The 12,418-nt window shown below is 35.5% G+C and overlaps 1 protein-coding gene across 2 annotated transcripts; it reads right to left on the bottom strand.

The window, feature by feature from the left end:
• Positions 1 to 391: 391 nt before the first annotated feature.
• Positions 392 to 9,628, bottom strand: LOC112521565 (dihydrolipoyllysine-residue succinyltransferase component of 2-oxoglutarate dehydrogenase complex 2, mitochondrial-like). 2 transcript variants are annotated; one of them, XM_025130501.1, is made up of 14 exons: positions 9,492 to 9,628; positions 9,112 to 9,188; positions 7,630 to 7,716; positions 7,501 to 7,549; positions 7,115 to 7,142; positions 6,343 to 6,413; positions 6,172 to 6,246; positions 5,976 to 6,076; positions 4,743 to 5,015; positions 3,501 to 3,595; positions 3,237 to 3,327; positions 2,992 to 3,102; positions 1,917 to 2,111; positions 392 to 857 (listed from the first exon to the last, which is right to left on the bottom strand). In XM_025130501.1, the coding sequence occupies exons 2-14, from the start codon at positions 9,172 to 9,174 to the stop codon at positions 666 to 668; spliced, it is 1,431 nt and encodes a 476-aa protein (XP_024986269.1). In that variant the 5' UTR covers positions 9,175 to 9,188; positions 9,492 to 9,628; the 3' UTR covers positions 392 to 665. The 2 variants fall into 2 exon arrangements, with proteins under 2 accessions (XP_024986269.1, XP_024986277.1); XM_025130509.1 differs by having other exon boundaries at positions 9,112 to 9,183; positions 9,492 to 9,592.
• Positions 9,629 to 12,418: the final 2,790 nt, after the last annotated feature.

The raw sequence follows: 12,418 nt of genomic DNA, 5'->3' as shown, positions 1-12,418 counted from the left end.
TATATGAAACAATTTCACAAGATTAAACAATTTAATGAAAAAATTTCATAAGATTAAACAATGAAATCGACAGATGAAGGTGGTTTGCACGGTTTACACAAATGAGAGCGGTTTTCATATGATCACTCCTCTATATATGTATATATGTATATATAGGCAAAGGATAGTGTGAGGAGAGTTGAGGTGAGAATTGTAAGAAAAGATTTGGACCCTTGATCAACTTTAATCTCAAACCGACCCATGAATAACGCTTGATACGGGGAATTGATCTGGTGCATCACATCCTAATGTGCATCTAACATCTAAGGGTAGAGATCCCTTCTTACGCTTATCACCTTAACTCTCCTCACCGAATCCAACCTATATATATGTATATGTTCAGAAATGAATATTTCTCACAGTTTAAAACAAATTCCATTAAATATGCTCATGATACAGAGACTCAAAAACCAAAGTGTTCTCTTTCATCAAAAACAGCATCCTTTGCCTGAAGAAAAACTAGAACCATAAAACCTTCACTTCAAATGAGATCAAGAAACATAACATCAAAAACATTTCCCAATTTCATCCTCAAAATGAATCATTTGAGTTAAACAAACAACTATGAGGTCTTTTATTTCGAAAAACAAGTGTTCATGATCGTCGGGTATGAAAAGCTTCGGGCTTTATATATCAAGCAACAACCTTCGTGGGTCTTCAACGACATCTTTGATACGCCTCAAGAAGAAGACGGCTTCTCTACCATCAATCAACCGATGGTCATATGTGAGGGCGATGTACATCATTGGCCTTGATACGATTTCGCCACCAACAACCATCGGTTTGTTGACTATTGAGTGCATCCCGAGAATAGCCGACTGCAAAAAGAAAATTAAAATGTATGAAAATCATGGAAACCGCAGCCGGACACATAGTTTGTGTAAAAATAGGTTTTGATAATGATAAAATAAGGTTTAAGTATTTCTCGACTGTGCTAACATGACCTCTGATAGGAGCATTAGAATCCCTTGCCTCTTTGTGAGATATACTTAGTTCGTTTGGTTTAGTTGTTAATTGTGCACATAAATTATGCATGACTTTGCATTCACGAAATGGGATTTCAAAAAAATATCCAACGATATGATTTATGCCACCATCGGAAATAACAACCCTACCCATCTCTGAAGGAGTTTATGTTTCACTTTTAAGGGGCCGTTTGGTTAGCAAGATTGGAATCTGTTGGAATTGGAACTGTCAATTCTGTTGATCAAATTCCATTCATTCCAACAAACATGAATTTCATCATTCCATCATAGTGGGGAAGGAAATGAATTCCATTCCAACCAATTTTATTAAAATGACAAAACTACCCCCATTAAACCAATCTTCTTAAATTATTTATATGTATAGTCCAAGAAAAAATAAAAAAATAAATGCAAATAAAGGGTATTTTGGTCATTTTTTTCATCATCTCATTCCAATTCCTCGATCACCAAACAAACAGATTCCAACCCATTTAATGGATTACAATCCATTTTCTGCCAACAAAGCCTGATAACAATCTATTCCAATTCCTTTTAGGTTCCAATTACTTCGACGGATTCCAATCCTTCATAAACGTTCTGCGAACTAAATGCCCTCTAAGTTTCAAATGAGTTATCTTATACCTCCAAATTCGACAAGAACATTGATTTTCTTTTCGTAGATTTTGATGTTCTCTCATTGTTGAAGGGTATTTTAGACATTTCACTTGTAATCAAACATTTACACTAAACCGTACTCTCAGTTAGTTATCTTTTACACATACATGGCCTAAAGATTTCGATGTTGCACGTAGTAATATTCACGAGTCTTCATTAATGAATAAATTCACAACTAAAAACGAAACGGGCAAGCATAAAAGAAAATAATTAGAACGGAAAATAAAAGTGCCGAACCTGAGGAGGGTTTATGATGGGAGTACTTAGAAGACTTCCATACACGCCACCATTAGATATCGTGAATGAACCTCCAGCCATCTCATCGATTGAGATGGAGCCATTTGTTGCTTTCTTGGCTAGGGTGTTAATCGTCTTTTCTATTTCCGCAAAGTTCATTGTCTCAGCATTTCGGATAACCGGAACCACGAGACCCTTCAAAAAACATTCAAGTTTTAATTTACTTAAAAGATATAGACTCATCATTAAAAACAGATGAGAAGCTTTTAATCTATATAACACTACAACAAAATGGGCTTTATAGGACACCCAAAAAATGTAGGGTCTGCTTGTTAGCAGCTTAATGAGCTTAATGAGACTCGCAACTTATTCGGTCAGCTATACATGACTCTTTGGTAGTGGATTAATGATATAGAAAGCGGCTTATTCAGTAAGCTTCTAGGGGGAAGCTTTATGCAGAAAGCCAATTTTTTTCGGAACCTGCCCCTCCGAATTAAAAAACATGCTCATTCCATCAATGAAAAAAATCTCCCAAACAAAAACTTTCCCGATTAATCCACAAAGACAACTTTATTAATACAGGACTTAATGGAAAATCAACCAAACATCCCCTAAATGTCCTAATAGTTTGCTTTACAAGACCAAATAATTGAGCGTCCTATCTAAACGTGTTACAATAAGTTGACAAGACGCTTTTGGGTGCCTAAACAAGGTTTTCAGAACAATTTGAAATAAAGGGTCTTATTAGTCTTTTTTAAATGACATTATTTGAAAAAAATGTGATATAAAAACAGTGTCCTATAAAAAGACGTGTTGCATTCACAAGACATTTCTCAAAAGTGTCCTATAAAAACATTAATAGGACACTTCCTTTCAAAAATGTTCAAAAAAACTTGCTATGATGCCCAAATACGTCCTAACATCCAATTGTAACACATTTACATAGAACCACAACTGTTTGGTCCTATGAACTTAAAGTGCTATAAAGCAGTTTATTAATACATTTAGACATTTTTGACGTCCTATAAAGCCAATTTTGTTAAAATTGTAAACATGCAATTAGGTGGAAATGTACCTTAGGAGTACCGACAGCAATACTGATATCGATATAATCTCTATATATAATGTCGTCTCCATCAATAACAGCATTGATAATCGGCTGATTCTGGAGCCCGCTAACAGCAGCCTGGAATATATATACACACACACATATATATAAGCCATCACAAAAAACCCGAAAATAATTGATGCAAAAAGAAGCACGAAGAAACAGATATTCAACTGAAACCAGACGAATAATTAGCAAATTGCTAAGCATACTTTCACAAATCCAGACATGAGTCCCAGCTTCACTCCATGCTTCTCAAGGAAAGCTTCTTTATATTCAGATCGGAGCTTCATCAGATTTGTCCTGAATTAAAGATGCAAATCACATCAAAATGTCGTATTTATTTGAGAAATTTAACGCTTTCATTTTGAGGGTCCCACATATATGATTTGAGGAGACTGCTTATACAAGTCCTCAACAAAATGAGAAATGGTGGACGGACGAAAACTGGATAAGCAAACAGCATTCCCACTTACATGTCGACTTCGTTGAATGTAGTCAGCAGTGCGAAGGTATTTTGAGAATCTTTCAAACGTGTGGCCACACGCTTCCTGAGTCTCGTCATTGGGACCTACAATATCGGCGAATTCATAAACATCAAAGGGTTCTTTTATATGCTTCAAACGGTATCAACCATGATAAGCACGATTGTCATAGAACGGCCCTAATAAGTCTTGCGACTTGAATAAGAAAGATAAAATGATTAATGAATATATCACATGATTATTGTTTGTAAAATGCTACCATTAGGAAGGGGCATCATAGGGGCCCTCAATACTTTGTCCATGGTGTTTGTTTCAACATGTGTGTATCGAATGCTTAGCAAGAGCAAATTACTTCTTTTTATTTGGATATAAATCCAAATTTTAGTGAAAATAAAAATATCAATGTAAACCGATAGGATATATGGAACCCCTTTCAATTCTCGCTAAAAGATCCCTTACAAAGAGGGGAGGTTCCGAAATTTATATATATATATAGGGTCAGGTTCATGGGAAAACCCTAAAAAAATGAAAAGTTGAGGAACACCCTAGTAACCATTAATTTGTATGGTATGCACATGTGCATACAAGTAATGTGTAAGTAATTTTTCCGGAATGCACATGTGCATAACATGCACAAATGCATAAAAACTAGAAAACATCTTCGATTAACTGTATGAACATGTGCGTACCGTACAGATGAATGGTTATTAGGGTGTTCCTCAGTTTTTTCATTTTTTGGGTGGTTTTTCCCCCGAACCTCACTATATATACAGATTTTTATGGTCCTTGTTTAGGCAATGTGGGCCTTCAACATGCCCTCTCAAATGGAGGCTAAACGGTGCCCCCTAGAATGGAGGCTAAACGGTGTGTTGAAACTAGAATCCCTAGATGTGGTAGACCTTGGCACCAATACAACGTTAGGCTATGTTGTATCCTTTTGAATTCTCACTATAAGATCCCTTATAGTACATAATGACTAAAAGAGCCCTTATAGAGAGTGGGAAGGTTCCTACATATATGCAGATTTGATGGTCCATGTCTAACCGATGGAGGACTCCAGAATTGACATGAAAGAGTGTATCAAGTCCCTAGATGTGGTAGACCCCGGCTCTGATACCATGTTAGGATATGTCGAATCCCTTTGAATTCTCTCTAAAAGAGCCCTGATACCATACCTAATGACTAGACAACATAACATAGTCTAAGAAAGACGATACAAAATAAGATGCTTACTCTTCTTTCCCTATCCTTAGGAGGAAGTTGAGGCTCGGAGGCCGAAGTTTTTGAAGGTGGCGGAGACGACGCTTTAGGCGCATCTTTTGGAGGTTGAGCATCGGGCTTGGGCAATGGTTTCTCCACCGCGGCAGGAGCCGGCTTAGGTGCGGGTGCAGCCGTGGTTGGGGACTCAGATGGAGCCACATGAGTCGTTGCACCTTCACCGCCCGACTTTGATATAATCGCAACCTTTGTACCTGGCTCAACGGTATCTCCTTCCTTGGCTACAAACTGAAACAAGAAAAATAACGTGGTAAACAGGATAATATCGAACCACTTTCTTGCAACATGTTTTTGCGAGTTTTGCAAGAACCATCATTTGTTTGCATTGAAGTTCAAAGTATGATGGTTCAATAAGTTAACCACTCCGATTCAAGGGACAGGTTCAAACGAGAACCATAAATATTTTGATAACCTGGGAACCAACTACTCATGATGAATAACCATAAAATATCCGTGAATATTATTTACAGCTCTATTTGAAACCCGGCCCTCCAATTCAAATGCAAGGATTTCCTTTCGAGGGTGCTTCAGGATAAAGCCAAGATTCCCCTTTTCGGCAAAGTTTCAACCCAAGATTACTTCTTTGCCGTTTGTAACCAATACAAAATAGGGAAATTGTCCAAAATAGCCATTTATAACACCCTCAAATTCACTTTATAGCCACTTTTCTACATTATTGATCGAAATAGCCAAGATTTCGCAACTAGCTTTTTAGCAACTAGCGAACTCCACTTTTTATAAATATAATATTCAAAAAATAGCAATTTTGCAAGTTGCTAAAATGCTACTTACAAAATGTTGGCGTGGAAATGTCACTCACGCAACTTTTGTTAAAGTGCTCCCTACCCCCAACTTGCTAAAGTGCTACTTGCCATGTCAGCATTTCGCAAGTAGCATTTTAGCAAATTGCTAAATTCATAAATAGTAGATTGCTAAAGTGCTATTTGCGAAATCTTTGATATTTTGGTCAACGTAAAAAAGCGGCTATAAAATGAATTGAGGAGACTAGAAAAGCTATTTTGGACAATTTCCCATACAAAATATCAATATCACCTAACACAATCATCACAAACTACTTCCTCAATGGATCATTGCATCTTTTTTGGGACATAGGAACTATGAGATATAAAAAGTATACGAATTTGTGAACTTCGAATTATATTTTTCAACCACTCCAAAAATGATTACCTCTTGGATAAAACCAGCTTCAGGACTTGCAACATCAATCGTCACTTTATCGGTTTCAATTTGAGCAATTGGCTCATCAATTTCAACGCGATCACCAGGTTCTGTTTGCAGATAATTCCAAAAATGAGTTCTAAAACATTTGAAAAAGTACGCCTACACAACTAAAACAACCAAAAACTCCAATTAAGCAACATACTCTTTAGAAAAGTGGCTAGAGTGCCATCTGTAATCGATTCTCCCATAAAAGGGACAACAGCATCAACCAAATCACCTTCATAATCAGAAGGAAAACACAATGTTAGATTGATCAAGAAGTAGTTAAGCATTGGTACTGCAAGAAAGTATTGGATAAAGAAGAAAAGTATACCACTGTCTGAAGAAAAAGATCTACTCCACATTTGGGTCGTAAAATTTGGTTTAAGTGAAGGTACAACATTCCTGTAACAAAAGAATTTGTTGAAGAATAGTTTAATATGACAATCTTTACGATAATATAAAACTTAGGCCCTAACTTCCATCAACACACACACAATATATATAGTGGGAGGCTCAAAATTTCAAAAAAGAAGACCAAATATTATGAGAAGGTAGGTTCATAAGTGAATCATTGAAAAAATCCATTGGAAGATGCATATGTGAACCCATATGGATAATCTGTAACGTTAGTTCACATATGCATCTTCAAATAGAGTTTTTTCGGATTTTTTTAATGATTCACATATGAACCTTTCCCTTAACGTTCCCTTCTTACCTTCTCACAATATTTAGCCTTCTTATTTGAACCGACCTGTGTATATATACATATATATTATGTGTATGTGTATGTATATAGGGGACTAAACATGCGAGAACCACAAAAAGGTTACAAACCCATGAGAACCAATTTCAATGTGTTGTTTCATATATTTTTTTCATCTAAGGCTAGGATTTAAGGAATTGTTTCAGATATATTTGTTTTGGATGTATTTATTTGGAAAAAGTACAATATTTTTTATGTGTATTTTTTGTTACACAATGTGAAACAACACATGATTCACTGGTTCTCAATCTTTTTTAGGTTCTCATTTGGTTACATCCTATATATATATATATATATATATATATGTAGAGGGAGAGAGAGGGTACAAGATTATTTCAACCTTACAGGCAGTGAATGACCTGGGGCACCTGTAATCATACAAGTACAGAAGTACTACATCAGTTACAAAGTGCTAAATTACATATACATTAAAATATTATTAAAATATATTTTCTAGCATGAAAAATATTTTATCTAGAGTCATTGACTTCTCAAATAGCATATTTGGCTTTTCATTGCAAAAAAAACTATCTTTCTTGCAAAAATGCAAAGAAAAACACTACACTTCCCATGACGAGTGATTTTGGACAAAATGTGCCGTATACTATGGTTCTTTTTGCATTTACATTTCAACTTGTTGGAAACAGCTCATTCATGCAAAATATAGTGTTTAGTTTGGAATTTTCAAAAAACATAACTTTCTCTATGTCAAAGTAAGCAATTTACCTTCATGAAATTGCCGTAACGGTTTTGATCCCATTCCAAGATTTAGTGCCTTTCGAAAATGAACATGAAATCAAGATGAGTAATCATTGATGAAGAATGCAACAACTAACCAAATGATAAATGAAGTACCTTGTGCGTTGAGATTGTTTCAACAAAACCTTGTGGCGTTGATCCTGCAAGCACAGGTCGGGCTCTCCCCAATGTTTGTACCGATCCCTGCAAACAACCCAAACAAATTACGCTCATGCAGAATTAGATTAAGCACATACATGAGCATTGGAGTACAAGATAGATGCAAGCAATTAGCTCAGGTAACTCAAACAAGCCAATATATAATTATATATATATAGAGAGAGAGAGAGGAGAGAGAGAGAGTCGGGATCATGGGAGAAAATTTCACTTTCACAAGAAGGTGAGAACAAGTGAAGACACCTTTCTATTGTATGAATGTTATTTTATATTGTGTGAAGATTGTAACTTTCACATCACCTTCAACTGTATATTGGAAGGTTACATTACATAGTGTGAATGTTGTAACCTTCACATAATACAAGTATACTTTCAACTTTTTTTATCACGTTCTCATGAAAAGGGTCGTTCTCACCACAACTCATATATATATATATATATATATATATATATATACGCACACACACATATATAGAGGGAGGTTCAGGGGAAAACCCCCCAAAAAATGAAAAACTAAGGAACACCGACATAACCGTTCATTTGTATGGTATGCACATGTGCATACAAGTAATTGAAGATGTTTCTATACACGTGTGCATGTTATTCACATGTGCGTACTGGAAAAATTACTTACAAATTACTTGTATGTACATGTACATATTGTACAAATGAATGGCTATTAGGGTGCTCCTCAGTTTTTCATTTTTTTTTTGTGGTTTTCCCCTGAACCTGACCCACATATTATATATATATATATATATGTATGTATATGTGTGTGTACGTGTGTACTATAGGGAAGTATAATTAGTGGAATGCCATACAATGGATAGAGCTTCAGGCTCCCTACCCTACACAAAGTTTTATGTCCATCCGGAGGGTCCCTACGTTTTGTTCAAATGGGGAGGGCTTCCACAAGCACCATCGATCATGTGGTTTAACACAAATTAGGCAGCCCGTATATAGACATAGATATTCTTATCCATGCTTTACATAAACAACCTCTTTACTCATTGGGACAGAGGAAGATCTGCATACATCTTACCGCCCTCCATAGACCGCACTCCACGTGGCATTTACCGGGTTCATTTCATTTGGTTTGGTTTATTCTTATTCATGCATCAATATTGTAAACTCTTACGATTAACACTACGTTTAAAATCAAAAAGATTGAATTACTATTCAACCCAAGAAAAGAATCAACATTTCCGAAAACTACATCCATCTCATCCACAAACCAAAAAATCACATGGCATTCATCACCCCATTTCTAAATTTAGAAAACTTTTCATAATGGTCTAATCATACAAGTTAATAAACCATAAGAAACTAATAATCCTTCTTCAAACTCCAAATAAATAGAAACCTAAGTAAATACATATTTCAACTATAAACAATTAGATAAAAATGGAAAAGCATACTTACATTATTGATCAAAGCATTTGAGCCAACAGATGCAACTTTCCTCCTGAAAATTGCCCACATCATGACTCCAATCTTCCCTACATCAATTGAAGTATTCAACATCAAATAAAGAAACCCTAAAATTAAAATCTAACCAATAAGATGAATCAATGGTCAACTAAGGCTCGATCTAACTCCTAAATCCTCAAATTGAATCCAAAATATGCTGAAATTTGGCTAATCAATGACCATAAAAATCAACATATTGTTACAGAAGTACGAAATCAAAAGGGCTTCAAAGATGGGTTTTGAAGATTTAGATTCTCCGATCGATTCCCATCAAGAAAAAAGCATAAATATCATAAGAAATTGAAGGAATCGATTCAAGAATGAGTATTTACCTGGTTAAACGCGATGAAACTGCAGAGGGAACGTGTATTTATTGTGGATTTTGGTGTTTTACAAACAAGGAGACAGAATTACTCGAATGATGGAAGCGATGGCTGGAGAGAGAAAGAGGAGGCGCGCAGCCGCCGAGTTTTCTAAGCTATTTTTTCTTGGAATTATTATTATTTTTCAATAATTGAGTTTTAGATTATTTCACAAATGATATGTTTTCGGTGTATTGTTTTTTTCGATCGGTACGATTTGTCGGTATTTATGTTTCGGGTTTTCGATTTAGAATCGAAGAAAAGGAATGATGTTATTAAAATAAATGGTCGTTTTTAATTATTAATATTAATTACATATTCCTTTTGAATCAGTTCTACAGTATATTGTTTCCCTTCAATCGATATGATCTGTCGATATAGAATATTAAAGATTAATGGTCGTTTTTGTTTTTTAATATTAACTTTTAGAATCTTTTCGGTTGACAAGGTTTAAGATTCTTTTTTGTAAATCATGGGATGTCCATATCAGTTTGTGCATATGTTCGACTAATCGTAGTAGTTGTGGAGAGTAGTCAGAAAAATTGTCGGTAGTTTTGCAGGGCTCAAACTGGTTACCTATGAAGGTTTAAGGTTTACTGTTATGGATACTGGGTTTTTATTTTATTTTAGTTTTGCTTTTGTTTATGTATTTTAATCAGATAATACTGATATACAAAAGGATTATATGCAAAACAAAAATGGAGCAAAAGGTAATAAAATTTTGGCGACAAGGGCCAAAAGTGTAATAAGTTAGAAACTTAAACGGGAAAAGGGTCGAATGTCTTTTTTGTAGAAGTCGTAGGGCATGTGTTTGCAAAAATCCTACAATTGAGGTAGTGGGATAGTGGCAGTTTTGCTCCTGGTGACTCGTGCTCGTTCCCAATGTCTATAGTTTGTTCACAGTTACCCGAAGGTTCTACATCTGTCGTTGATGGTATGTGTCTTCGATTGAAGTTATGCTAGTAATGGTTCATCAAGTCCATTATGTAAATAAAGAAACAACGTCATTGTTGGAAAACACCAAAAAAATATAAAATCTGTTTTAGGTTTGAAATTGCGAGAATATTGGAACGTTCAAGCTTGTTTGAAGACCGAAATCACCACTGGAATCAAGGTATGTTAAGCTCTTTGTAGGAAACATTTGAGGTTTTAGCTACGTTGGTCTCTTAAAGTGTCTTGATTTTATGATTCGAAGGTCAATTAGAATGAGGATAAACGTTGGTGTTGGTGTTATTAACAAACCGAACGGAATGGAATTATATTGTTTTTGGTTGTAAAATGAAGCTGTGTGCAGGGGAGGATATGAAATTACAGCTTGCTTGTAAAATTCGTATAGAATCATTCGTTAGTCCAAGTTAGATGTGCAATATATCGTTGGAAATACTAAAGTGTCTACTACATCTTTGTAGTTTACACCAAGAGCAGATCCAGACTCTAAATAGCTCAAAACATTGAGTTTCCAAAACTAGTCATTTGGAACTCGGGGATTACATGTTGTTAAATTCATGTAAAATCGGTCAATTCTCCAAATAAGGTGAATCTTGGGCGATTAGTTTCTTATGAGTCAGTGCTACAACTTTCATTTAGAAGTTAGAGCTTTATTTTGCCTTTAATTATGTGTAAAACATCAGCTTTTGGGCGACATCGAGTCGGGATGAATGGACTCACATTCTTCTTGGATTCGCCATATATTTATATGGGCCAAAAGTGATGTTAGGCTAACGGTATATATGAATAAGATGGCCAAACCGGCCCGGCCCGGCCCGGGACCGCCGGAGGACCGGGACTGGGACCGACAAAGGACCGGCCCGGGACCGGTAAGGACCGATTATGGGACTGAAAATTGGGACCGGTTGAGGTTTTTGGTAGTTTCGTAGGACCGGAACTGGTTATGGAACCGACTATGGACCGGCCCGGCCCGAAAATTCAAATAATTTTATAAATAAATGTATTTTTAAATAATTTTATAATGTATTTTTATAAGAAAACGTAATTTTAATTATATTAAAACACATTTTTAAAGTGTATTTGAGTGACCAAATTGTAAATTTTATAATGTACTAAAAATATATATCATTAAAAAAATAAAAAAAATCTTATTTTTTTAATGCAAGACCGGTTGGGACCGGGACCGACGGCCCATAACCGGTTATGAAGTACCTTGACCGGTCCTATCACTTTCGGTTGGGACCGGGACCGAGACCGGGACCAGTTACGCCGGGACCGGTTATGGCCGGTTATAAGAAAGATGAAGACCGATTGGGACCGACCCAAGACCGATTTTTGGCCATCTCTATATATAAGAACAACAGTGACTTTCAATATCAAATTCAGATGATTGTCTTATGCTTTTTAATGATATTAAATATGAATGGTTATCACTGAAGTTAGTGAGAGCCAATGGCTTTTTAAGAGTTCTTAAACTGATATACAAGAAAAGTGAGTTTCAGTAACACATCCTTGGTGACGAAAAGTTTCATCCACAAGTTATAGCGATGACATGTCGTCTTTATAAATCATTTCTGATGATAAATGGACTTTTAGCGACGACAAAAGTCGTTACTGACTACTGTTTCTTTAAAACATCAATCTATAGCATAAGAAAATATTATGTCTGAAGCATTACGGATGCTCAAATCTGCTCTCGTGTAAGGATCTGGAACTTGTCTTTTTGTGATTTTATTCATTGAAATAGTGTTGTGATCAAAACTGCAAAATCTTATTTCTATAAGAGGTGGATGTCCAAAATTAGAGACTTAGGAACTTCGAACAGTTTTTTTTGAAAATATATTTCGAAATGGTTCAGTATTTCCCAACTCAACCAAATCATTCTTTGACTGTTTCAAACATACCCAGATCAAATTCATAAAAATGCAAGACTTTCTTTTTTGACTTTT

This window comes from Cynara cardunculus (genome assembly GCF_001531365.2).
Source record: "Cynara cardunculus var. scolymus isolate 2C chromosome LG 1, CcrdV1, whole genome shotgun sequence".
In the NCBI taxonomy this organism is placed as follows: domain Eukaryota; kingdom Viridiplantae; phylum Streptophyta; class Magnoliopsida; order Asterales; family Asteraceae; genus Cynara; species Cynara cardunculus.
Note: the sequence above shows the minus strand (reverse complement) of the source record. Positions and strands in the feature narration are given on the sequence as shown.